The following is a 25,669-nucleotide window of genomic DNA, read 5'->3' on the forward strand; positions in this document are numbered from 1 at the left end:
GGCTGGATCCCCCCCTCCAACTCAGCTACTTACTAGATGCAAGGCAGCAGCACGAGAGGAATCCACTGGGCTGGACCCCCCCTCCAACTCAGCTACTTACTAGATGCAAGGCAGCAGCACGAGAGGAATCCACTGGGCTGGACCCCCCCTCCAACTCAGCTACTTACTAGATGCAAGGCAGCAGCACGAGAGGAATCCACTGGGCTGGACCCCCCCTCCAACTCAGCTACTTACTAGATGCAAGGCAGCAGCACGAGAGGAATCCACTGGGCTGGACCCCCCCTCCAACTCAGCTACTTACTAGATGCAAGGCAGCAGCATGAGAGGAATCCACTGGGCTGGACCCCCCCTCCAACTCAGCTACTTACTAGATGCAAGGCAGCAGCACGAGAGGAATCCACTGGGCTGGACCCCCCCTCCAACTCAGCTACTTACTAGATGCAAGGCAGCAGCAGGAGAGGAATCCACTGGGCTGGATCCCCCCTCCAACTCAGCTACTTACTAGATGCAAGGCAGCAGCATGAGAGGAATCCACTGGGCTGGATCCCCCCCTCCAACTCAGCTACTTACTAGATGCAAGGCAGCAGCACCAGAGGAATCCACTGGGCTGGACCCCCCCCTCCAACTCAGCTACTTACTAGATGCAAGGCAGCAGCACGAGAGGAATCCACTGGGCTGGATCCCCCCTCCAACTCAGCTACTTACTAGATGCAAGGCAGCAGCATGAGAGGAATCCACTGGGCTGGACCCCCCCTCCAACTCAGCTACTTACTAGATGCAAGGCAGCGGCACGAGAGGAATCCACTGGGCTGGACCCCCCCTCCAACTCAGCTACTTACTAGATGCAAGGCAGCAGCAGGAGAGGAATCCACTGGGCTGGATCCCCCCCTCCAACTCAGCTACTTACTAGATGCAAGGCAGCAGCACCAGACGAATCCACTGGGCTGGACCCCCCCTCCAACTCAGCTACTTACTAGATGCAAGGCAGCGGCACCAGACGAATCCACTGGGCTGGACCCCCCCTCCAACTCAGCTACTTACTAGATGCAAGGCAGCAGCACCAGACGAATCCACTGGGCTGGACCCCCCCTCCAACTCAGCTACTTACTAGATGCAAGGCAGCAGCATGAGAGGAATCCACTGGGCTGGATCCCCCCCTCCAACTCAGCTACTTACTAGATGCAAGGCAGCAGCACCAGAGGAATCCACTGGGCTGGACCCCCCCCTCCAACTCAGCTACTTACTAGATGCAAGGCAGCAGCACGAGAGGAATCCACTGGGCTGGATCCCCCCCTCCAACTCAGCTACTTACTAGATGCAAGGCAGCAGCATGAGAGGAATCCACTGGGCTGGACCCCCCCTCCAACTCAGCTACTTACTAGATGCAAGGCAGCGGCACGAGAGGAATCCACTGGGCTGGACCCCCCCTCCAACTCAGCTACTTACTAGATGCAAGGCAGCAGCAGGAGAGGAATCCACTGGGCTGGATCCCCCCCTCCAACTCAGCTACTTACTAGATGCAAGGCAGCAGCACCAGACGAATCCACTGGGCTGGACCCCCCCTCCAACTCAGCTACTTACTAGATGCAAGGCAGCAGCATGAGAGGAATCCACTGGGCTGGATCCCCCCTCCAACTCAGCTACTTACTAGATGCAAGGCAGCAGCACCAGACGAATCCACTGGGCTGGATCCCCCCCTCCAACTCAGCTACTTACTAGATGCAAGGCAGCGGCACCAGAGGAATCCACTGGGCTGGATCCCCCCTCCAACTCAGCTACTTACTAGATGCAAGGCAGCGGCACGAGAGGAATCCACTGGGCTGGACCCCCCCTCCAACTCAGCTACTTACTAGATGCAAGGCAGCAGCATGAGAGGAATCCACTGGGCTGGATCCCCCCCTCCAACTCAGCTACTTACTAGATGCAAGGCAGCAGCATGAGAGGAATCCACTGGGCTGGATCCCCCCTCCAACTCAGCTACTTACTAGATGCAAGGCAGCAGCATGAGAGGAATCCACTGGGCTGGATCCCCCCCTCCAACTCAGCTACTTACTAGATGCAAGGCAGCAGCACGAGAGGAATCCACTGGGCTGGATCCCCCCCTCCAACTCAGCTACTTACTAGATGCAAGGCAGCAGCACCAGAGGAATCCACTGGGCTGGATCCCCCCCCTCCAACTCAGCTACTTACTAGATGCAAGGCAGCAGCACCAGAGGAATCCACTGGGCTGGATCCCCCCCTCCAACTCAGCTACTTACTAGATGCAAGGCAGCGGCACGAGAGGAATCCACTGGGCTGGATCCCCCCCTCCAACTCAGCTACTTACTAGATGCAAGGCAGCGGCACGAGAGGAATCCACTGGGCTGGACCCCCCCTCCAACTCAGCTACTTACTAGATGCAAGGCAGCGGCACGAGAGGAATCCACTGGGCTGGATCCCCCCTCCAACTCAGCTACTTACTAGATGCAAGGCAGCAGCACGAGAGGAATCCACTGGGCTGGACCCCCCCTCCAACTCAGCTACTTACTAGATGCAAGGCAGCAGCACGAGAGGAATCCACTGGGCTGGATCCCCCCCCTCCAACTCAGCTACTTACTAGATGGAAGGCAGCAGCACCAGAGGAATCCACTGGGCTGGATCCCCCCCTCCAACTCAGCTACTTACTAGATGCAAGGCAGCGGCACGAGAGGAATCCACTGGGCTGGACCCCCCCTCCAACTCAGCTACTTACTAGATGCAAGGAAGCAGCACGAGAGGAATCCACTGGGCTGGACCCCCCTCCAACTCAGCTACTTACTAGATGCAAGGCAGCAGCATGAGAGGAATCCACTGGGCTGGATCCCCCCTCCAACTCAGCTACTTACTAGATGCAAGGCAGCAGCATGAGAGGAATCCACTGGGCTGGATCCCCCCCTCCAACTCAGCTACTTACTAGATGCAAGGCAGCAGCACCAGAGGAATCCACTGGGCTGGACCCCCCCTCCAACTCAGCTACTTACTAGATGCAAGGCAGCAGCACGAGAGGAATCCACTGGGCTGGATCCCCCCCTCCAACTCAGCTACTTACTAGATGCAAGGCAGCAGCAGGAGAGGAATCCACTGGGCTGGATCCCCCCCTCCAACTCAGCTACTTACTAGATGCAAGGCAGCAGCATGAGAGGAATCCACTGGGCTGGACCCCCCCTCCAACTCAGCTACTTACTAGATGCAAGGCAGCGGCACGAGAGGAATCCACTGGGCTGGACCCCCCCTCCAACTCAGCTACTTACTAGATGCAAGGCAGCAGCAGGAGAGGAATCCACTGGGCTGGATCCCCCCCTCCAACTCAGCTACTTACTAGATGCAAGGCAGCAGCACCAGACGAATCCACTGGGCTGGACCCCCCCTCCAACTCAGCTACTTACTAGATGCAAGGCAGCGGCACCAGAGGAATCCACTGGGCTGGATCCCCCCTCCAACTCAGCTACTTACTAGATGCAAGGCAGCGGCACCAGAGGAATCCACTGGGCTGGATCCCCCCTCCAACTCAGCTACTTACTAGATGCAAGGCAGCGGCACCAGAGGAATCCACTGGGCTGGATCCCCCCCTCCAACTCAGCTACTTACTAGATGCAAGGCAGCGGCACCAGACGAATCCACTGGGCTGGATCCCCCCTCCAACTCAGCTACTTACTAGATGCAAGGCAGCGGCACCAGAGGAATCCACTGGGCTGGATCCCCCCTCCAACTCAGCTACTTACTAGATGCAAGGCAGCAGCACCAGAGGAATCCACTGGGCTGGATCCCCCCCCTCCAACTCAGCTACTTACTAGATGCAAGGCAGCGGCACCAGAGGAATCCACTGGGCTGGACCCCCCCCTCCAACTCAGCTACTTACTAGATGCAAGGCAGCAGCACGAGAGGAATCCACTGGGCTGGATCCCCCCCTCCAACTCAGCTACTTACTAGATGCAAGGCAGCGGCACGAGAGGAATCCACTGGGCTGGATCCCCCCCCCCAACTTAGCTACTTACTAGATGCAAGGCAGCGGCACGAGAGGAATCCACTGGGCTGGATCCCCCCCTCCAACTCAGCTACTTACTAGATGCAAGGCAGCGGCACGAGAGGAATCCACTGGGCTGGACCCCCCCTCCAACTCAGCTACTTACTAGATGCAAGGCAGCAGCAGGAGAGGAATCCACTGGGCTGGATCCCCCCCTCCAACTCAGCTACTTACTAGATGCAAGGCAGCGGCACCAGAGGAATCCACTGGGCTGGATCCCCCCCCCAACTTAGCTACTTACTAGATGCAAGGCAGCAGCACCAGACGAATCCACTGGGCTGGATCCCCCCTCCAACTCAGCTACTTACTAGATGCAAGGCAGCGGCACCAGAGGAATCCACTGGGCTGGATCCCCCCTCCAACTCAGCTACTTACTAGATGCAAGGCAGCAGCACCAGAGGAATCCACTGGGCTGGATCCCCCCCTCCAACTCAGCTACTTACTAGATGCAAGGCAGCGGCACCAGAGGAATCCACTGGGCTGGACCCCCCCCTCCAACTCAGCTACTTACTAGATGCAAGGCAGCAGCACGAGAGGAATCCACTGGGCTGGATCCCCCCCTCCAACTCAGCTACTTACTAGATGCAAGGCAGCAGCATGAGAGGAATCCACTGGGCTGGATCCCCCCCTCCAACTCAGCTACTTACTAGATGCAAGGCAGCGGCACGAGAGGAATCCACTGGGCTGGACCCCCCCTCCAACTCAGCTACTTACTAGATGCAAGGCAGCGGCACGAGAGGAATCCACTGGGCTGGATCCCCCCTCCAACTTAGCTACTTACTAGATGCAAGGCAGCGGCACGAGAGGAATCCACTGGGCTGGATCCCCCCCTCCAACTCAGCTACTTACTAGATGCAAGGCAGCGGCACGAGAGGAATCCACTGGGCTGGACCCCCCCTCCAACTCAGCTACTTACTAGATGCAAGGCAGCAGCAGGAGAGGAATCCACTGGGCTGGATCCCCCCTCCAACTCAGCTACTTACTAGATGCAAGGCAGCAGCATGAGAGGAATCCACTGGGCTGGATCCCCCCTCCAACTCAGCTACTTACTAGATGCAAGGCAGCAGCACCAGAGGAATCCACTGGGCTGGACCCCCCCCTCCAACTCAGCTACTTACTAGATGCAAGGCAGCGGCACCAGACGAATCCACTGGGCTGGACCCCCCCTCCAACTCAGCTACTTACTAGATGCAAGGCAGCAGCACCAGACGAATCCACTGGGCTGGACCCCCCCTCCAACTCAGCTACTTACTAGATGCAAGGCAGCAGCACCAGACGAATCCACTGGGCTGGATCCCCCCTCCAACTCAGCTACTTACTAGATGCAAGGCAGCAGCACCAGACGAATCCACTGGGCTGGATCCCCCCCTCCAACTCAGCTACTTACTAGATGCAAGGCAGCGGCACCAGAGGAATCCACTGGGCTGGATCCCCCCTCCAACTCAGCTACTTACTAGATGCAAGGCAGCGGCACCAGAGGAATCCACTGGGCTGGATCCCCCCTCCAACTCAGCTACTTACTAGATGCAAGGCAGCGGCACGAGAGGAATCCACTGGGCTGGACCCCCCCTCCAACTCAGCTACTTACTAGATGCAAGGCAGCGGCACCAGAGGAATCCACTGGGCTGGATCCCCCCCTCCAACTCAGCTACTTACTAGATGCAAGGCAGCAGCATGAGAGGAATCCACTGGGCTGGATCCCCCCCTCCAACTCAGCTACTTACTAGATGCAAGGCAGCAGCACCAGACGAATCCACTGGGCTGGATCCCCCCTCCAACTCAGCTACTTACTAGATGCAAGGCAGCGGCACCAGAGGAATCCACTGGGCTGGATCCCCCCTCCAACTCAGCTACTTACTAGATGCAAGGCAGCAGCATGAGAGGAATCCACTGGGCTGGATCCCCCCCTCCAACTCAGCTACTTACTAGATGCAAGGCAGCAGCACCAGACGAATCCACTGGGCTGGATCCCCCCTCCAACTCAGCTACTTACTAGATGCAAGGCAGCAGCACCAGAGGAATCCACTGGGCTGGATCCCCCCCTCCAACTCAGCTACTTACTAGATGCAAGGCAGCAGCACCAGAGGAATCCACTGGGCTGGATCCCCCCCTCCAACTCAGCTACTTACTAGATGCAAGGCAGCAGCACCAGAGGAATCCACTGGGCTGGATCCCCCCTCCAACTCAGCTACTTACTAGATGCAAGGCAGCAGCACCAGACGAATCCACTGGGCTGGATCCCCCCTCCAACTCAGCTACTTACTAGATGCAAGGCAGCGGCACCAGAGGAATCCACTAGGCTGGATCCCCCCCTCCAACTCAGCTACTTACTAGATGCAAGGCAGCAGCATGAGAGGAATCCACTGGGCTGGATCCCCCCCTCCAACTCAGCTACTTACTAGATGCAAGGCAGCAGCACGAGAGGAATCCACTGGGCTGGATCCCCCCCTCCAACTCAGCTACTTACTAGATGCAAGGCAGCAGCACCAGAGGAATCCACTGGGCTGGATCCCCCCCTCCAACTCAGCTACTTACTAGATGCAAGGCAGCGGCACGAGAGGAATCCACTGGGCTGGACCCCCCCTCCAACTCAGCTACTTACTAGATGCAAGGCAGCGGCACGAGAGGAATCCACTGGGCTGGATCCCCCCTCCAACTCAGCTACTTACTAGATGCAAGGCAGCAGCACGAGAGGAATCCACTGGGCTGGACCCCCCCTCCAACTCAGCTACTTACTAGATGCAAGGCAGCAGCACGAGAGGAATCCACTGGGCTGGATCCCCCCCTCCAACTCAGCTACTTACTAGATGCAAGGCAGCAGCACCAGAGGAATCCACTGGGCTGGATCCCCCCCTCCAACTCAGCTACTTACTAGATGCAAGGCAGCGGCACGAGAGGAATCCACTGGGCTGGACCCCCCCTCCAACTCAGCTACTTACTAGATGCAAGGCAGCGGCACCAGAGGAATCCACTGGGCTGGACCCCCCCTCCAACTCAGCTACTTACTAGATGCAAGGCAGCAGCATGAGAGGAATCCACTGGGCTGGATCCCCCCTCCAACTCAGCTACTTACTAGATGCAAGGCAGCAGCATGAGAGGAATCCACTGGGCTGGATCCCCCCTCCAACTCAGCTACTTACTAGATGCAAGGCAGCAGCATGAGAGGAATCCACTGGGCTGGATCCCCCCCTCCAACTCAGCTACTTACTAGATGCAAGGCAGCAGCACCAGAGGAATCCACTGGGCTGGACCCCCCCCTCCAACTCAGCTACTTACTAGATGCAAGGCAGCAGCACGAGAGGAATCCACTGGGCTGGATCCCCCCTCCAACTCAGCTACTTACTAGATGCAAGGCAGCGGCACCAGAGGAATCCACTGGGCTGGACCCCCCCTTCCAACTCAGCTACTTACTAGATGCAAGGCAGCGGCACCAGAGGAATCCACTGGGCTGGATCCCCCCTCCAACTCAGCTACTTACTAGATGCAAGGCAGCAGCATGAGAGGAATCCACTGGGCTGGATCCCCCCCTCCAACTCAGCTACTTACTAGATGCAAGGCAGCAGCACCAGAGGAATCCACTGGGCTGGACCCCCCCCCTCCAACTCAGCTACTTACTAGATGCAAGGCAGCAGCACCAGAGGAATCCACTGGGCTGGATCCCCCCCTCCAACTCAGCTACTTACTAGATGCAAGGCAGCGGCACGAGAGGAATCCACTGGGCTGGACCCCCCCTCCAACTCAGCTACTTACTAGATGCAAGGCAGCGGCACGAGAGGAATCCACTGGGCTGGATCCCCCCTCCAACTCAGCTACTTACTAGATGCAAGGCAGCGGCACGAGAGGAATCCACTGGGCTGGACCCCCCCTCCAACTCAGCTACTTACTAGATGCAAGGCAGCGGCACCAGAGGAATCCACTGGGCTGGACCCCCCCTCCAACTCAGCTACTTACTAGATGCAAGGCAGCAGCATGAGAGGAATCCACTGGGCTGGATCCCCCCTCCAACTCAGCTACTTACTAGATGCAAGGCAGCAGCATGAGAGGAATCCACTGGGCTGGATCCCCCCTCCAACTCAGCTACTTACTAGATGCAAGGCAGCAGCATGAGAGGAATCCACTGGGCTGGATCCCCCCCTCCAACTCAGCTACTTACTAGATGCAAGGCAGCAGCACCAGAGGAATCCACTGGGCTGGACCCCCCCCTCCAACTCAGCTACTTACTAGATGCAAGGCAGCAGCACGAGAGGAATCCACTGGGCTGGATCCCCCCTCCAACTCAGCTACTTACTAGATGCAAGGCAGCGGCACCAGAGGAATCCACTGGGCTGGACCCCCCCTTCCAACTCAGCTACTTACTAGATGCAAGGCAGCGGCACCAGAGGAATCCACTGGGCTGGATCCCCCCTCCAACTCAGCTACTTACTAGATGCAAGGCAGCAGCATGAGAGGAATCCACTGGGCTGGATCCCCCCCTCCAACTCAGCTACTTACTAGATGCAAGGCAGCAGCACCAGAGGAATCCACTGGGCTGGACCCCCCCCCTCCAACTCAGCTACTTACTAGATGCAAGGCAGCAGCACCAGAGGAATCCACTGGGCTGGATCCCCCCCTCCAACTCAGCTACTTACTAGATGCAAGGCAGCGGCACGAGAGGAATCCACTGGGCTGGACCCCCCCTCCAACTCAGCTACTTACTAGATGCAAGGCAGCGGCACGAGAGGAATCCACTGGGCTGGATCCCCCCTCCAACTCAGCTACTTACTAGATGCAAGGCAGCAGCACGAGAGGAATCCACTGGGCTGGACCCCCCCTCCAACTCAGCTACTTACTAGATGCAAGGCAGCAGCACGAGAGGAATCCACTGGGCTGGATCCCCCCCTCCAACTCAGCTACTTACTAGATGCAAGGCAGCAGCACCAGAGGAATCCACTGGGCTGGATCCCCCCCTCCAACTCAGCTACTTACTAGATGCAAGGCAGCGGCACGAGAGGAATCCACTGGGCTGGACCCCCCCTCCAACTCAGCTACTTACTAGATGCAAGGCAGCGGCACCAGAGGAATCCACTGGGCTGGACCCCCCCTCCAACTCAGCTACTTACTAGATGCAAGGCAGCAGCATGAGAGGAATCCACTGGGCTGGATCCCCCCTCCAACTCAGCTACTTACTAGATGCAAGGCAGCAGCATGAGAGGAATCCACTGGGCTGGATCCCCCCTCCAACTCAGCTACTTACTAGATGCAAGGCAGCAGCATGAGAGGAATCCACTGGGCTGGATCCCCCCCTCCAACTCAGCTACTTACTAGATGCAAGGCAGCAGCACCAGAGGAATCCACTGGGCTGGACCCCCCCCTCCAACTCAGCTACTTACTAGATGCAAGGCAGCAGCACGAGAGGAATCCACTGGGCTGGATCCCCCCTCCAACTCAGCTACTTACTAGATGCAAGGCAGCGGCACCAGAGGAATCCACTGGGCTGGACCCCCCCTTCCAACTCAGCTACTTACTAGATGCAAGGCAGCGGCACCAGAGGAATCCACTGGGCTGGATCCCCCCTCCAACTCAGCTACTTACTAGATGCAAGGCAGCAGCACCAGAGGAATCCACTGGGCTGGATCCCCCCTCCAACTCAGCTACTTACTAGATGCAAGGCAGCGGCACCAGAGGAATCCACTGGGCTGGACCCCCCCCTCCAACTCAGCTACTTACTAGATGCAAGGCAGCAGCACGAGAGGAATCCACTGGGCTGGATCCCCCCCTCCAACTCAGCTACTTACTAGATGCAAGGCAGCAGCATGAGAGGAATCCACTGGGCTGGATCCCCCCCCAACTTAGCTACTTACTAGATGCAAGGCAGCGGCACGAGAGGAATCCACTGGGCTGGATCCCCCCCTCCAACTCAGCTACTTACTAGATGCAAGGCAGCGGCACCAGAGGAATCCACTGGGCTGGATCCCCCCCTCCAACTCAGCTACTTACTAGATGCAAGGCAGCAGCACCAGAGGAATCCACTGGGCTGGATTCCCCCCTCCAACTCAGCTACTTACTAGATGCAAGGCAGCAGCACGAGAGGAATCCACTGGGCTGGATCCCCCCTCCAACTCAGCTACTTACTAGATGCAAGGCAGCGGCACCAGAGGAATCCACTGGGCTGGACCCCCCCTCCAACTCAGCTACTTACTAGATGCAAGGCAGCGGCACCAGAGGAATCCACTGGGCTGGATCCCCCCCTCCAACTCAGCTACTTACTAGATGCAAGGCAGCGGCACCAGAGGAATCCACTGGGCTGGACCCCCCCCTCCAACTCAGCTACTTACTAGATGCAAGGCAGCGGCACCAGAGGAATCCACTGGGCTGGATCCCCCCCTCCAACTCAGCTACTTACTAGATGCAAGGCAGCGGCACCAGAGGAATCCACTGGGCTGGATCCCCCCCTCCAACTCAGCTACTTACTAGATGCAAGGCAGCACCACCAGAGGAATCCACTGGGCTGGATCCCCCCCCCAACTTAGCTACTTACTAGATGCAAGGCAGCGGCACCAGAGGAATCCACTGGGCTGGATCCCCCCTCCAACTCAGCTACTTACTAGATGCAAGGCAGCAGCACCAGAGGAATCCACTGGGCTGGATCCCCCCTCCAACTCAGCTACTTACTAGATGCAAGGCAGCGGCACCAGAGGAATCCACTGGGCTGGATCCCCCCTCCAACTCAGCTACTTACTAGATGCAAGGCAGCAGCACCAGAGGAATCCACTAGGCTGGATCCCCCCTCCAACTCAGCTACTTACTAGATGCAAGGCAGCAGCAGGAGAGGAATCCACTGGGTTGGATCCCCCCCTCCAACTCAGCTACTTACTAGATGCAAGGCAGCAGCAGGAGAGGAATCCACTGGGCTGGATCCCCCCCTCCAACTCAGCTACTTACTAGATGCAAGGCAGCGGCACCAGAGGAATCCACTGGGCTGGATCCCCCCCTCCAACTCAGCTACTTACTAGATGCAAGGCAGCACCACCAGAGGAATCCACTGGGCTGGATCCCCCCCCCAACTTAGCTACTTACTAGATGCAAGGCAGCGGCACCAGAGGAATCCACTGGGCTGGATCCCCCCTCCAACTCAGCTACTTACTAGATGCAAGGCAGCAGCACCAGAGGAATCCACTGGGCTGGATCCCCCCTCCAACTCAGCTACTTACTAGATGCAAGGCAGCGGCACCAGAGGAATCCACTGGGCTGGATCCCCCCCTCCAACTCAGCTACTTACTAGATGCAAGGCAGCAGCACCAGAGGAATCCACTAGGCTGGATCCCCCCTCCAACTCAGCTACTTACTAGATGCAAGGCAGCAGCAGGAGAGGAATCCACTGGGTTGGATCCCCCCCTCCAACTCAGCTACTTACTAGATGCAAGGCAGCAGCAGGAGAGGAATCCACTGGGCTGGATCCCCCCCTCCAACTCAGCTACTTACTAGATGCAAGGCAGCAGCATGAGAGGAATCCACTGGGCTGGACCCCCCCTCCAACTCAGCTACTTACTAGATGCAAGGCAGCGGCACCAGAGGAATCCACTGGGCTGGATCCCCCCTCCAACTCAGCTACTTACTAGATGCAAGGCAGCGGCACCAGAGGAATCCACTGGGCTGGATCCCCCCCTCCAACTCAGCTACTTACTAGATGCAAGGCAGCAGCATGAGAGGAATCCACTGGGCTGGATCCCCCCCTCCAACTCAGCTACTTACTAGATGCAAGGCAGCAGCAGGAGAGGAATCCACTGGGCTGGATCCCCCCCTCCAACTCAGCTACTTACTAGATGCAAGGCAGCAGCATGAGAGGAATCCACTGGGCTGGACCCCCCCTCCAACTCAGTTACTTACTAGATGCAAGGCAGCGGCACCAGAGGAATCCACTGGGCTGGATCCCCCCTCCAACTCAGCTACTTACTAGATGCAAGGCAGCGGCACCAGAGGAATCCACTGGGCTGGATCCCCCCCTCCAACTCAGCTACTTACTAGATGCAAGGCAGCAGCATGAGAGGAATCCACTGGGCTGGATCCCCCCCTCCAACTCAGCTACTTACTAGATGCAAGGCAGCAGCACCAGAGGAATCCACTGGGCTGGACCCCCCCCTCCAACTCAGCTACTTACTAGATGCAAGGCAGCACCACCAGAGGAATCCACTGGGCTGGATCCCCCCCCAACTTAGCTACTTACTAGATGCAAGGCAGCGGCACCAGAGGAATCCACTGGGCTGGATCCCGCCTCCAACTCAGCTACTTACTAGATGCAAGGCAGCGGCACCAGAGGAATCCACTGGGCTGGATCCCCCCTCCAACTCAGCTACTTACTAGATGCAAGGCAGCGGCACCAGAGGAATCCACTGGGCTGGATCCCCCCCTCCAACTCAGCTACTTACTAGATGCAAGGCAGCAGCATGAGAGGAATCCACTGGGCTGGACCCCCCCTCCAACTCAGCTACTTACTAGATGCAAGGCAGCAGCATGAGAGGAATCCACTGGGCTGGATCCCGCCTCCAACTCAGCTACTTACTAGATGCAAGGCAGCGGCACCAGAGGAATCCACTGGGCTGGATCCCCCCCTCCAACTCAGCTACTTACTAGATGCAAGGCAGCGGCACCAGAGGAATCCACTGGGCTGGATCCCGCCTCCAACTCAGCTACTTACTAGATGCAAGGCAGCAGCACCAGAGGAATCCACTGGGCTGGATCCCCCCCTCCAACTCAGCTACTTACTAGATGCAAGGCAGCAGCATGAGAGGAATCCACTGGGCTGGATCCCCCCCCTCCAACTCAGCTACTTACTAGATGCAAGGCAGCGGCACCAGAGGAATCCACTGGGCTGGATCCCCCCCTCCAACTCAGCTACTTACTAGATGCAAGGCAGCAGCACGAGAGGAATCCACTGGGCTGGATCCCCCCCTCCAACTCAGCTACTTACTAGATGCAAGGCAGCAGCACGAGAGGAATCCACTGGGCTGGATCCCCCCCTCCAACTCAGCTACTTACTAGATGCAAGGCAGCAGCATGAGAGGAATCCACTGGGCTGGATCCCCCCCCCTCCAACTCAGCTACTTACTAGATGCAAGGCAGCGGCACCAGAGGAATCCACTGGGCTGGATCCCCCCCTCCAACTCAGCTACTTACTAGATGCAAGGCAGCAGCACGAGAGGAATCCACTGGGCTGGATCCCCCCCTCCAACTCAGCTACTTACTAGATGCAAGGCAGCAGCATGAGAGGAATCCACTGGGCTAGGCGCTGGGGTGGATCCCCCGCCCTCCGTGCCTTGCAGAGCCAGACTGCTGCACTGGGGCAGTTACAAGAAATAATCAAAACCGGAGCCTCAGGGATCGCCCTCCCCAAGTGGAAACAAACCGAGAAAATGCACAAGGGGCGGAGCGATAGGCCACCCCCCCTGCCCTGGTTGTGATTGGCCCAAGACAGGAAGCGGAAGCCCTTCCTCCTCTGGCTACGGACTCCCCTTCCCCTCTAGGAATCTCGGCCCTATGGCTCCTGTTAACCCTTGCGGAGCTGAGTGGCAGGAACCTCTTGGCTGCTGGGGCGGAGAGCGAGGAGAGGCTCCCGGATTCTGTCTGGAAAGCCCTGCAGGATCAGGCCCCAGGGCAGCAGGATCCTCTCCCCCAGCTGGTCCCCCATGCAGGATCCAGGCACCCCTGAGAGCCATAGTATCATTATTATTTTTTATTATATGTACAGTATATGCCTCCTTTTCTCCAAGTCTGGGAGTCAAGGTGGCTTTCAGATAAAGCAGGAAGACCTATATAATCCTTAAAAAGGAATTCTACTCTAATAAAGATAGAAAGAGCTATTGAAGACATAAAACATAAACGATAAACATAAAAAGAAGCAACAAGGGGGTCATCTCTCTTGGACTTGGTCCTCACCTATAGGGAGGAACTGACCCACGAAGTATTTATGGAACTGACCCACGAAGTATTTTTATTATGTAGCAGGAAACGCCCCCCCCCCATCATCCAGTTTGTGCAAACTTCACACACACTCACACTCACGCGCTGCATGAGCCACACTTCTGTTATAAATTCATAGAAAAATCAACCATACATGGGATTTGCACTGTTCCATTTTTATTTTATTCCATGTGACAAGGACTATCAAAGGGGGGTGGCTTGGTTCTGGTCAGCCATAATCCCTTCACCATCTCAGCACATACACAGGAGCCCTGCCCAGTTGTTATGCCAACCCTGATGGTCCTAGACAGAAGACAATCAAGATCACAAAGAACTTCCATATAGGAGTGGATTCAGCTTGGACTGGAACAAAGGACAATGATCAGATCTTCCCTCAGGGGGCAGAAAACTGCGACTACCTTTTGTCTTCAGAGAATAATTCCTGGGAGGGGGAAAGGGGAAACCAGCCAGGTGACAGGACACTCAGGTTACCACCACAACTCCTCCCTCAACCCCTCCTTTCTGTAATGTATGCATGAGGACAGAGGTGCCTGGCATTCTCTGGTCCATGGGGTCACGAAGAGTCGGACACGACTAAACGACTAAACAACAACAAATGCATGATGTTTCTGGGGGTGGGCTTGACCTAGGGGATGGGAATTTCAAAAGTTTTTATAAGGTCTGGCACACCATTATTCTGTGTCTTTCCTCTCACCTGCAAGTGAGGGGAGCACCCTGTTGCAACAGTTCAATAAAGGCCAAGCCTACAGGCTGCTGATTTGCTCCAATTTACTCTGGTTGGTGTCTTTACTTTTTGTCCAAGGGAGCCCTCGGATTTTTCCGGTAACTATATTATTATTATTATTATTATTATTATTATTATTATTATTATTAAATTTCCATACCACCCTATATGTGCAGATCTCAGGGCAGCTCACAATATAAAATCAGAATATAAAAACAAAATACATAAACAAAAACATCCCAATAACACTCCCCCCCCCCAAAAAAAAACCACCAAGTACTGGGATCTTTGTGAGGAAGTGACCCTTTCCAAGTAGAATTGGATCCTGTCTTCCTGGGTTTCATGAGGCAAAGGCAAGGGAAAACCGAGTGGAGTCGGTGACGCACTCTGGACGCCCCCCCCCCCCCCAAAGGACACATGTTTAAAGCAGAGCCAGCTTGGCCAGAACCCATGGACATCATCATTACCATTTGTATTAATGTTATGGTTTTTTGTGTGTGTTTTTTAAATATTTATTGACATTTCGGAAATAATACAATATAAAAAATTATGTTTTTGGCCTTCCTTTTTCCAGGACAGGAAATCAAGGCAGGTTACTGTTAAATTGGAAAAGAAGTGATTAAACTTCAAGAGAGTTAAAATATATATGGATATAAAGGACTATTAAAAGTATTGATATTAAAAATAATAAAAGGACAGCAACACCAGCCTTTTCCTCAAAAACAGCCAGTTCCCAGAAGCTTATTTGGCATAAGGTCTTCACCTGCCGGCAGCCCATCTGACTTCTCTAGGGCAGGAGTTGCAAAGTCTGGCACTAGCCTAATCCTCCATGAATGGGCCTCATCCTGTAGTTCATGTGCTGTAGGAAGTGTCTTATCTCCTCAGGTTCTGGAGTTAACAACTGGTGGACAGAAATGCTTTTCTAACCACTTTTTCTAACCCATGCATTATTTAAAATTGTAACACATATAAAAGCATCATGAAACATCAAACATTAAAAACTTCCCGACCCAGGGCTGCCTTAAAATGTCTTCTAAAAGTTGTGTAGCAATTTATCTCAATGACAACTGATGGGAGGGAGTTCCACAGGGTTTGGTTTGACCAACACCTACATGACCAGTGTAGGAACGATAAAATACAACTAAAATCAGCTTAGGCCCTTAAAATCTCCAGTTTCCTTAGGGTAAATCCCTTAAAATTATTATAAAGATGCGTAAGTGCAAAATACGGAACGTTAAATGCAAGGAATGTTTTATGTGCCAAAGGAAATAAACTATGTATTTGTAAATTTACGTAACTCTCCTCTGGAAATCAATCTGCAGCATAGCAACCATAAGGAAGATTTCTGTGTTTTGCAGCCTCTGGAAACACCTGAGAGATTAATGTCATATCCTATGGGACGGATGCGGAAGAACAAAGATGTGTAGGAAAAACTGGAAAATGAAAATGGGGAAGTAGGCACCCCACCTGGGAATAAGCAAGAATTTTAAACAATAAAATTATATACACATACATATATATAGATATAATTATATATGTGTTTATTGCATGCATGCTACAAAAACAGGATCTGATTCAAGTTGTTTATTATTATTATTTATTAACTTTGTGTTTATGATCCAAAGCCCCCCCCCCCCAAGCTTCAAGCCCAAGGGGTTGACTGTCTCGGACACACAGCCCAAACAGAACAAGCAATGTGTAGCTGCAGGTAGGTAGCCGTGTTTGGTCTGCCGTAGTCGAAACAAAATAAAAAAAATCCTTCCAGTAGCACCTTAGAGACCAACTAAGTTTGTTATTGGTATGAGCTTTCGTGTACATGCACACTTTGTATCTGAAGAAGTGAGCGTGTGCATGAAAGCTCATACCAATAACAAACTTAGTTGTTCTCTAAAGTGCTACTGGAAGCAATTTGTAGTTTTGTTCTTTATTAGGAAAGCACTCCGTTACATCAACAAGTTTTGGGGCCACAGCAGGACCACAGGTCCAGCACCAAGGGCCTTCTGATGGTTCCCTCAATGTGAGAAGCTACAGGGAACCAGGCAGAGGGCCTCCCATCAGATGTCAAAGAGATGAGTAACCTTGAAGACATCTGAAGGCAGCCCTATAGAAGGAAACCTTTTAATGGGAGATGTTTTTATATATGTTGGGAGCTGCCCAGGGTGGCTGGGGCAACCCTGTTAGATGGGCGGGGTACAAATCATGGCTGTGGTGGTGAATAAAAAAAGAAAGCTGGTAAAAGACTGTGTAAAGTCCTCATCCACTCTGGACTTTAAGGACTTGAAACTGCTTGCCTCAACTAGGCTGGCCTCAACTAGAGCCAGGGCCTTCTCGGCTGCGGCTCCAATCTGGTGGAACGCTCTGTCACAAGAGACTAGGGCCCTGCGGGACCTGACATCTTTCCGCAGGGCCTGCAAGACAGAGTTGTTCCACCAGGCCTTTGGTCAGGGCGCAGCCTGACTCCCTCCTCTGGCAACCTGCACAGAATATTGCTTAATCGGTTGCCATTAATTTGATTTTAATTAATTTTTATAATGAATATTTTGAATGTGTGATTATTTGATTGTTTGATTATTTGATTATTGTTAGCCGCCCTGAGCCCGGCTTCGGCTGGGGAGGGCGGGATATAAATAAAATTTATTATTATTATTATTGTGTCTTTATATTTTATTTTGCCTCATCTACACAATATCTCTTTCCTTGTCTAATGCAAGCCCACTCTTCGCCCTCCTACGTTCACACTGCCATGATGGAAGGAGAAGCCAATAAACCAAGAAAATCTAATACAAAACCCTGCTACTCAGCTGTGGACATTAGGAGGCAGACTAGGCTCAAAAGGCCTCAGAACGAAGCAAAAGCCTATCATTAAACATAGGGAGGTAAGCAAGATTAAAAGCAAACAAAGATAAAGAAGCAATTTCTAACACTGAGCACAATCTTTGGTTTGCTTCCCGTAGGAGATCTTGATGTGGCTGAAGATCTTTCCCCACTCCAACTCCTATGTTTTCCTATGATTTCTTTGATGCCGAGTAAGGGAGCTACTGTAAGAAAAGCTCTTCCCACACTGCAAACAGTTGTAAGATTCGTCCCCTGTATGAATTCTTTGATGTTTAGTAAGGTGGCTGCGGCAACAAAAGCTCTTTCCGCATTCTAAACACTTGGAAGGTTTTTTATGTCTTGTGAGGCGAATACTGTCACTAAAGCTCTTTCTGCACTCGCAGCATCTATAAGGTTTATCCACTGTATGAGTTCTTTTATGTCTTGAGAGGTGGCTACTACTAACGAAGCTCTTGTCACATTCCAAACATTTATAAGGTTTTTCTCCTGTGTGAGTTCTGTAATGCTTCGTGAGGGAGCCATTGCGACTGAAGCTCTTTCCACACTCCAAACACTCATAAGGTTTCTCCCCGGTATGAATTCTGTGGTGCTTCGTGAGGGAGTCACTGTGCCTGAAGCCCTGCCCACAGTACAAACATTTGTAATATGGTTTGTGCCCTGTGTGGGTTGTATGATGCATATTAAGGGAGCTACTGTTACTGAAGCTCTTTCCGCACTGAAAGCATTGATGAGGTTTCTCTCCTGTATGAGTTCTTTGATGCAAAGTAAAGTGACCACTCTGACTAAAACTCTTTCCACACTCCCAGCATCTATAAGGTTTATCCCCTGTATGAGTTCTTTTATGCCTTGAGAGGTGGCTACTACGAATGAAGCTCTTGTCACATTCCAAACATTTATAAGGTTTTTCTCCTGTGTGACTTCTTTGATGCAAAGTAAGGGAGTCTTTGCGACTGAAGCTCTTTCCACACTCCAAACACTCATAAGGTTTGTCCCCAGTATGAATTCTTTGATGCTTCGTGAGGGAGTCACTGTGCCTGAAGCCCTGCCCACAGTCCAAACATTTGTATGGTTTTTCCCCTGCATGAATTCTTTGATGCTTCATGATGGAGTTATGGGACCTGAAGCTCTCCCCACAGTCCAAACATTTGTATGGTTTTTCACCTGCATGAATTATTTGATGCTTCGTGAGGGAGTCACTGTGCCTGAAGTTCTCCCCGCAGTCCAAACATTTGTAATTTGGTTTGTACCCTGTGTGGGTTGTATGATGCCTATTAAGGGAGCCGCTGTTACTGAAGCTCTTTCCGCACTCAAAGCACTGATGAGGTTTCTCCCCTGTATGAGTTCTTTGATGTGAAGTAAGGTTACCACTCTGACTAAAACTCTTTCCACACTCCCAGCATTTATATGGTTTTTCACCCGCGTGCACTCTTTGATGTGAAGTAAGCGTTGAACGATAAGGAAATCTCTTTCCACACACAGTACATTCATGCTTCTCTCTGCAAATCTGATTTTCATTAACCTGAGAAGCGGTGGATTCCCTCCCCACCTTCTGCACTTGGGTCCCCTCATTTCTGTAGGTTCCAACTTGTACCCGCAGTTTCCGTTGCACATTATGCTCCTCCACCCTTTCACGAGGCACTTCGGATGTTTCTCTTTCAGTCAGGATCCCCCAAACATCTCCTAATGGATTAAAAATGAAAACTGGTAAATGCTGTGTCTCTATCAGGCCTCATCCACAGAGGACTTTTAATGCTGAATTTAAGCTGATGCATCTCTATTTTTCATTTTGCATCATCCCCAGAAAATCCTCCTAATCTAACTGGCAGCTTGCCCTAACCTCTCTTAAATTCAGAAACATAATGTAGAACAGAGTTTCAACCTTTTCCTGGCCTTGGCCCCCTTCTGCCCTTGTTTTGTTCCTGTGGCCTCCCATCCAATCCTACAGGTAGAAAGGTAGCTATTCAAATGTTTTGATTGTAAATAGAACGGCATTTCTGTGCGTTGCTCTGGTTTCACCAGAAGCGGCTTAGTCATGCTGGCCACATGGCCCAGAAGCTATCTGCGGACAAACGCCGTCTCCCTTGGCCTATAGAGCAAGATGAGCGCACAACCCCAGAGTTCTCTGTGACTGGACCTAACGGTCAGGGGTACCTTTACCTTTTAAGAAAAAGTGGGACATTCCAGGATCGAATCTGAAAACTGGGATGACTTTTGTAAATCTGGGACTGTCCCTGGAAAATAAGGACACTTGGGAGAGTCTGCAAAAGGGACACCAGGAGTTCTGTATATATGGAAATATTTTAAAAAGCAACTGGTCCTTATCTTGTCTCAGGTGCCAAGGAACAATCAGCGGTGCATTTTCAGGCTCCTGATACATATCCTTTGCAGTCACATCCTGGTCCCTGCACGTCCCACCCCTGAGGCCACATATGTAGGGCGGCAGGACACGGTTTGAGGAAAATGGCTTTGTGGGCTAGAGAGGGACTGCCGCCATGACCCACAAGTCTCTCACTGCTGACCTGGTAGCTTGGCTGCTGCAAACCAACAAAATCTGTCTGAATACTCAGCCCATTCAGTCCCTGATCTGGCAATTGCTGTAGCTACCAGCGAGTGTCAGAAGATTCAGGACCCAACACAATATTATACTCTGAAAAAGAATTTTCTTCACACCACCATTCATGGGTGTAGCCAAGGAGGGGTGGGGGGCAGCCCCCCAGATCAAGTAAAACATTAAAAACACATAACTAATTGACCAATCACGCCAGTTCTGCCTCCCTAACAAAAGTCCTGCCCACCCACCAAAAATCCCGCGCCCATGCCACCACTGAAAAACATTCATTTCCTTTTCTACCTTTTATCTCTCACACCCCAGTAGTCTTGCCCTGCAGCCTTCCTCGTTTTCTTGCCAAGGGAGTTTCCTCACTCCAAACATCTCCCCAGATCCCCCTCTCCACTCTCTGCAACTCACCAGATCCCTCTGGAGGTCCTGGGAGGGAACATTCAAAGGTGGTGGGAGACAGCCTGACCAGGTCAACCGTCCATCTTCCTCCTTCCATCCTCGCTAGGTTTGCAGGATCAGTCACTTTCATCCTTCCTGAGGAGCTCTGAAGGCAAAACAAGCAGCATTTTCCTGGGATGGGAAAAAAAAGGAAAGGGAGCCTCCAGAGATTCACCTGCCCTAGATAGTTTCCTGCCCCTGGAGAAGCTCAAATGGGAAATCCCCTCTGCATCAGTCCCCAACAGTTTTTAAACATGTTTTTCTGTTCTGTCTGCTTCCTCTATCCTTTCTTAAGGCTGGCATGGTTCACACATTATTGACCGGAAGGTACAACCCATTGAACTCAGTGGAGCTTACTTAGGAGTAACTCTGCAAAGGACTGCTGTGCATATTCTTCCTCTTCTGACACTCAGAAACACGTTAGTCCTCTTCCCCACATTGGCAACCGTAAGAACAGAATCCTGGACTACATGGGCCTTTGCTTTGAACCAACAGGGGTCTTCGAATGTTCCTTTGTCCAGGAGAAATTACAACGTGCTTTCTAGTGATCTCATTGATGGTACACCAACAATAATTCACACCTTTGCTAGCTATGGATTAAGAAGAAAAGGATCCGTACCCACAGATGTCATCATCTCACGAATCTCCTCCATGACTTCCTCGTACAGAGCTCTCTGGCCCGGATCCAGCAAGGCCCATTCCTCGTTGGTGAAATGCACAGACACCCCATCGAAGCTCACCGATCCCTGGAAGAAGAAAACCATTCCCTTCTTTGTAAGCACTCCAAGGTAAGGTGTTGTCTTAAGTATACTACTTCTTCTCAGCAGGTGAGAGGGGCCAGGGTCAGCGGCTGTACCCGGAGCTGTTTTACGGGAACCAGGTCCAAACTGTCCAGCTGGAGTCCCAGCTTCACGGCGCGAGTGGGGGCAGCAGCTACCGACCGAGCACCCCTTCTCTGCGCACCTACAGGTCCCAGCACCTGTACCTCCAGCCCAGCCCAGCCCCCACTTCTCCTGCTCAGACGGCCGGGGGCGCTGTCTTGCCCAACTCCGCCTTGCTTTCGGGGGTGGCCCTCAAGGGGCAGTACGTGGAGATATCGGCCCTGCAGGCGGCGGAGCTTCCCAAGCTGCCAGCCACAGGCCTGCTGTACCAGGCTCCCCCTCCTTCCTTCATCTACAGCTCAGCCTTCTGCAGCAGCCAGCTGGCTCCAGAGCAAGCCCTGCTTCAGGTGCGCCAAGAACTTGCATCCCCCTCCGAGTTCTACCCAGCCGCCCTGGGGCAAGGCAGCCAGAGCAACTTCCTGACTGCCCCAGGCCCCGGCCAGCAGGTCCTGTTGCCCGTGGTGGAGCCGCCCCAGCTGCCCCCCGTGGTGAACTTTGGCTCCTTGCAGCAAGCGCCACCTTCTGCCCCTGCCCCTCCGCAGCCACCGCCTCCCCCCCACATGCCCCTGGTGTCCGTGGCCACCCAGGCTCTGCGGGCGCCCGGGCAGCTGGCCGGGCGCCTTGTCTCTCCAGCCGTGCGAGCCTTTCCTCACGGCGGAGTGGGCCGTAGCGAGCTCCATGCTCTGGAAATGAAGCCGCTACAAGATTACAGAAAACTCAATGGCCTGGGGTCTCCAGGGGCCCGGCCCCCCTCTGGGGGCAGGCCTTTCTCTGGAGGCTTTGGTGCCAGGCTGAAGTCCCCTGGTTCTGCCTATGGTGGTATCTTCCGTGCCCAGCGCTTTGAGGTCTACCAGCAGTCAGACGTCCTGCGCTGGAATCCCCGCTCCTGGGAGCGAGCCGCTCCACCGCGTGACGGCACGCCAGCACGCCGCCTTGAGCCAGACGTGCGCTCCCACACTGACAAGCAAGACCCCAGTCTCTCCAGCCACCATTAGCCCAGGATGCTGAACCCTCCCCTTTTTGATTCTGTTAACTTCCTCCCCCCTCTCCTCCCCAAGATCGTGGGAGGGCTGTTTGCAGGGGTTTGTTCCTCTCCCCCCCCCCCTTTGGTGTATCCTGAATACGGGGTGTCTCCTTAAACTCCTTTTCTGTTTGTATGGGGGGGTGACACTGGAATTTGCCCCTTGGAGTAGGGGTGTTAGACACTTAGTGGGTGCTCAGAGTGTAATTTGGGAGGGGGGCAAGGATCAGGATTTTGGGAGGCTCCCTGCTGAATGTATATTTGCTTATTTCCTTTGGTTTCACCCGAGTTTATTTTTCTGGTAGGGGGCTCTGTTGCCCTTTGATCTGAGGGGGGAGCAGCTCTGAGGTTTGGAGTGTAAATATATATAAATATGAACGTGTCGGGGGGGTCTCTCCTCTTCCCTCTTCTATTTATGGGGGCGGGGGGGAGGTGAGACTGGAAGCCTGTCTCCTCTCCTATTTGCTCCCCCGAGTTTGAAATAGGAAGCATTGAGTTTTTAAAAAGGTGGTCGAGCTGGTTTGTTTAATAAATAAAACCAAAAAAGTTGTTTAAAAAAAACCAATAAAATAAAAAGTCAAAAAAAAAAAAAGTATACTACTTCTAATACCCTTCTGGGGTATCTAGAGGCCGTATAAGAGATCTCTCTCAGGCGATCTTTATCGGTCAGAGGAAGCAGAGCCCAAGCAGAGTACAGTGGTACCTCGGGTTACATACACTTCAGGTTACAGACTCTGCTAACCCAGAAATAGTACCTTGGGTTAAGAACTTTGCTTCAGGATGAGAACAGAAATTGCGTGGCGGCAGCGGGAGGCCCCATTAGCTAAAGTGGTGCTTCAGGTTAAGAACAGTTTCAGGTTAAGAACGGACCTCCAGAACGAATTAAGTTCTTAACTCGAGGTACCACTGTATATTGATAGTAAAGCGGCTGGAAAGCCCGATCTTTATTAAGGGAAATAAAGTGCTGCAACCTGGTCTCCGCTCACGACACGCAGGAGGGAGGAGAACCCCGAAGCCCCTATAAAGACTTATGAAATCGCCCCCCCTCTTGCCCAAGACCAGCCCCCCAAACCTCATACATACATTCCTCCTCCTCCTCCTCCTCCTCCTCCTCCTTCCTCCGTCTCTCCTTCCCCGCATCTGACCCGGAGGCGGCAGGAGAGGCAGCCTCCCCGGCGGAGAAAGAACGGGAGAAGCTCCTCCGCAAGAAAGAAGAGGAAGGGAGAGGCCCCTCCACGTCAGGCTTTTGAATTTCAATTCAAAATCCTTTATTAGGCATAGCACACCACACATTGACAAACAACATATACAACTGTATAAAATACGGGTACAGCAAACACAATTTATCCTATCTGTAACTGGAACAATTTATCCTAGTCCTATTCTTAACTCCCAGAAATTAATGTACATGAATAATATAATACAATTTAATATGAAATAAAAATACAACACAGCAACGTCACCTACCATTAGAAACCACTAAATCTCTTTATCATGGCCCATTCTTTCATCATGGACAGCTCTCAAAAATTCGGCCACTATTAAAGTAACTTGATCATCGCCATCCGCCAGCATGTCCTGGACCGTTGGTTGAGTACAAATCTGTTTTTTGAATTTTAGGGCCTCATATAATTGTATTCTGGCATAACTACCAAAATCACAGGAGAAGAATATATGCTCCAGAGTATCGAGTTCCCTTTTCCCGCACCTGCAGAGACGCTCAGACTCTGGGATAGCTAAATATCTTCCTCTCACTACCACCGAGGGAAACATGTTGAATCTGGCCAACATAAACAGCCTACATGATTCATGATTCTTCAGATTTGTCATGTATCCCTATTGGAAATCTCTACACAAAGGGAGATTTAAGTGAATGGGAGAGCAGGTGCTGTGCTTTGCAACCTCAAGCATGGCGAGAGCACTTTTTTCTGTGAGAGTCTTCCTAATAATTTCCCATGTATCTTTGGGATCAGAGATTTCAAAGTCAGTTAGAATGAGCCCTATAGAATCCAGTTTTCTCCTACATATCAGTGATAGATTGTAGATTGCACTATCACTTAAGAGATCGTAAAGTAGAGAATTAGGGGATAGGGCTCTATAATGGAGGAAGATCCAATATTTCAAGGTCCTCAGCCATGCTCTAACTGATAAAGGCAATATTCCCAGCTCACAACATATTGTTTCATATTTTGCTGAGTTTGCAAGTCCTAATAATGACCTCAGAAGGGAAGCGTGAAATTTATCCAACCTCTTGAGGTCACCTGAAATCCACACTGGTGTGCCGTAAAGAAGTTGGGCACACAGTTTCATATCAATCACTTGCAATACAGCTGGGATGAATCTGTTTCCTACTGGAGAAAAAAAATAGGATTTTATATGGTGAGCTGTCACTTTGGCCTTAGCTATAGCAGCACATATATGTGTATTCCAATTCATATTATTTTTGAATGTGATTCCCAGATAATTGAAGTGCTTAACTTCCTGTATTAGATGTCCATTAATTATACATCCTTTTGGGTTCCCTCTCTTTCTGAATTGCATAATCTTTGTCTTCTCATAATTAATTTTGAGATTATTAAGAGACCAGTAGTTTGAGAAACTCTTAAATAATTTTTTTAAACCCAAAACAGAGAGTGAAATAATTACAGCATCATCTGCATAAAGTAGTAGAAAGAGTGGGCAATTGTTTAAATAAGGAATATGAGTGGTTGCGTTTTGAAGGAATAATGGTAGGTCAGATAAAAAAAGATTAAATAGGGTAGGGGCCAATATACAGCCTTGCCTAACTCCACGATTATTCAGAATAAGACCTGCGAGTCTACCATCTTTAGATACTTTAACATATATTTGGTTATTAGACTGTAAACTTTGAATCAGTGTAAGTAAATGTGGGTCAATACCAAGGTGTTCTAGTTTAGTCCATAGTTTGTTGCGATCAACCGAATCAAAGGCACTTTTTAAATCCACAAATGCCACAAAGAGTTTCCGTTTATTTCTCATGACATATTTATCCACAAGATGACTTAACACTAGACACTGGTCAAGAGTTGACGAGCCTGCCTTAAAACCAGCCTGCTCTTTACCAGGTAGGCCTTTTGTCAACATCCATTCTTCCAATTTAATAAGCAGAGATTTGGCATAGATTTTGCTTATGCATGGTAGCAAACTTATAGGCCTGTAATTCTCTTGGCAATTCCTATCACCTTTTTTA

The 25,669-nt window shown here is 52.0% G+C and overlaps 1 protein-coding gene and 2 long non-coding RNA genes across 5 annotated transcripts in view; 1 reads left to right on the forward strand and 2 right to left on the reverse strand.

Annotated features, from left to right (window-relative positions):
- Positions 1-13,263: 13,263 nt before the first annotated feature.
- Positions 13,264-25,669, forward strand: part of LOC309337433 — a 36,488-nt gene continuing 24,082 nt past the window's right edge. The window contains exon 1 of the long non-coding RNA XR_014154293.1: positions 13,264-13,664. This is a non-coding gene — a long non-coding RNA (uncharacterized lncRNA). The remainder of the gene's footprint in view (positions 13,665-25,669) is intronic.
- LOC309336006 lies at positions 14,139-14,815 on the reverse strand. 2 transcript variants are annotated; one of them, XR_014153854.1, is made up of 2 exons: positions 14,593-14,815; positions 14,139-14,537 (listed from the first exon to the last, which is right to left on the reverse strand). It is a non-coding gene; the product is annotated as an uncharacterized lncRNA (long non-coding RNA). The 2 variants fall into 2 exon arrangements; XR_014153855.1 differs by having other exon boundaries at positions 14,590-14,815.
- On the reverse strand, positions 17,379-23,696 carry LOC309336756 (uncharacterized protein). 2 transcript variants are annotated; one of them, XM_081853032.1, is made up of 4 exons: positions 23,542-23,696; positions 21,176-21,302; positions 20,527-20,652; positions 17,379-19,238 (listed from the first exon to the last, which is right to left on the reverse strand). In XM_081853032.1, exons 1-4 carry the CDS (start codon positions 23,596-23,598, stop codon positions 17,719-17,721), a joined length of 1,830 nt encoding a protein of 609 aa, XP_081709158.1. In that variant the 5' UTR covers positions 23,599-23,696; the 3' UTR covers positions 17,379-17,718. The 2 variants fall into 2 exon arrangements, with proteins under 2 accessions (XP_081709158.1, XP_081709159.1); XM_081853033.1 differs by lacking the exon at positions 20,527-20,652.

This window comes from Podarcis erhardii (genome assembly GCF_964252035.2).
Source record: "Podarcis erhardii genome assembly, chromosome: 2".
Taxonomy (NCBI): Eukaryota; Metazoa; Chordata; class Lepidosauria; order Squamata; family Lacertidae; genus Podarcis; species Podarcis erhardii.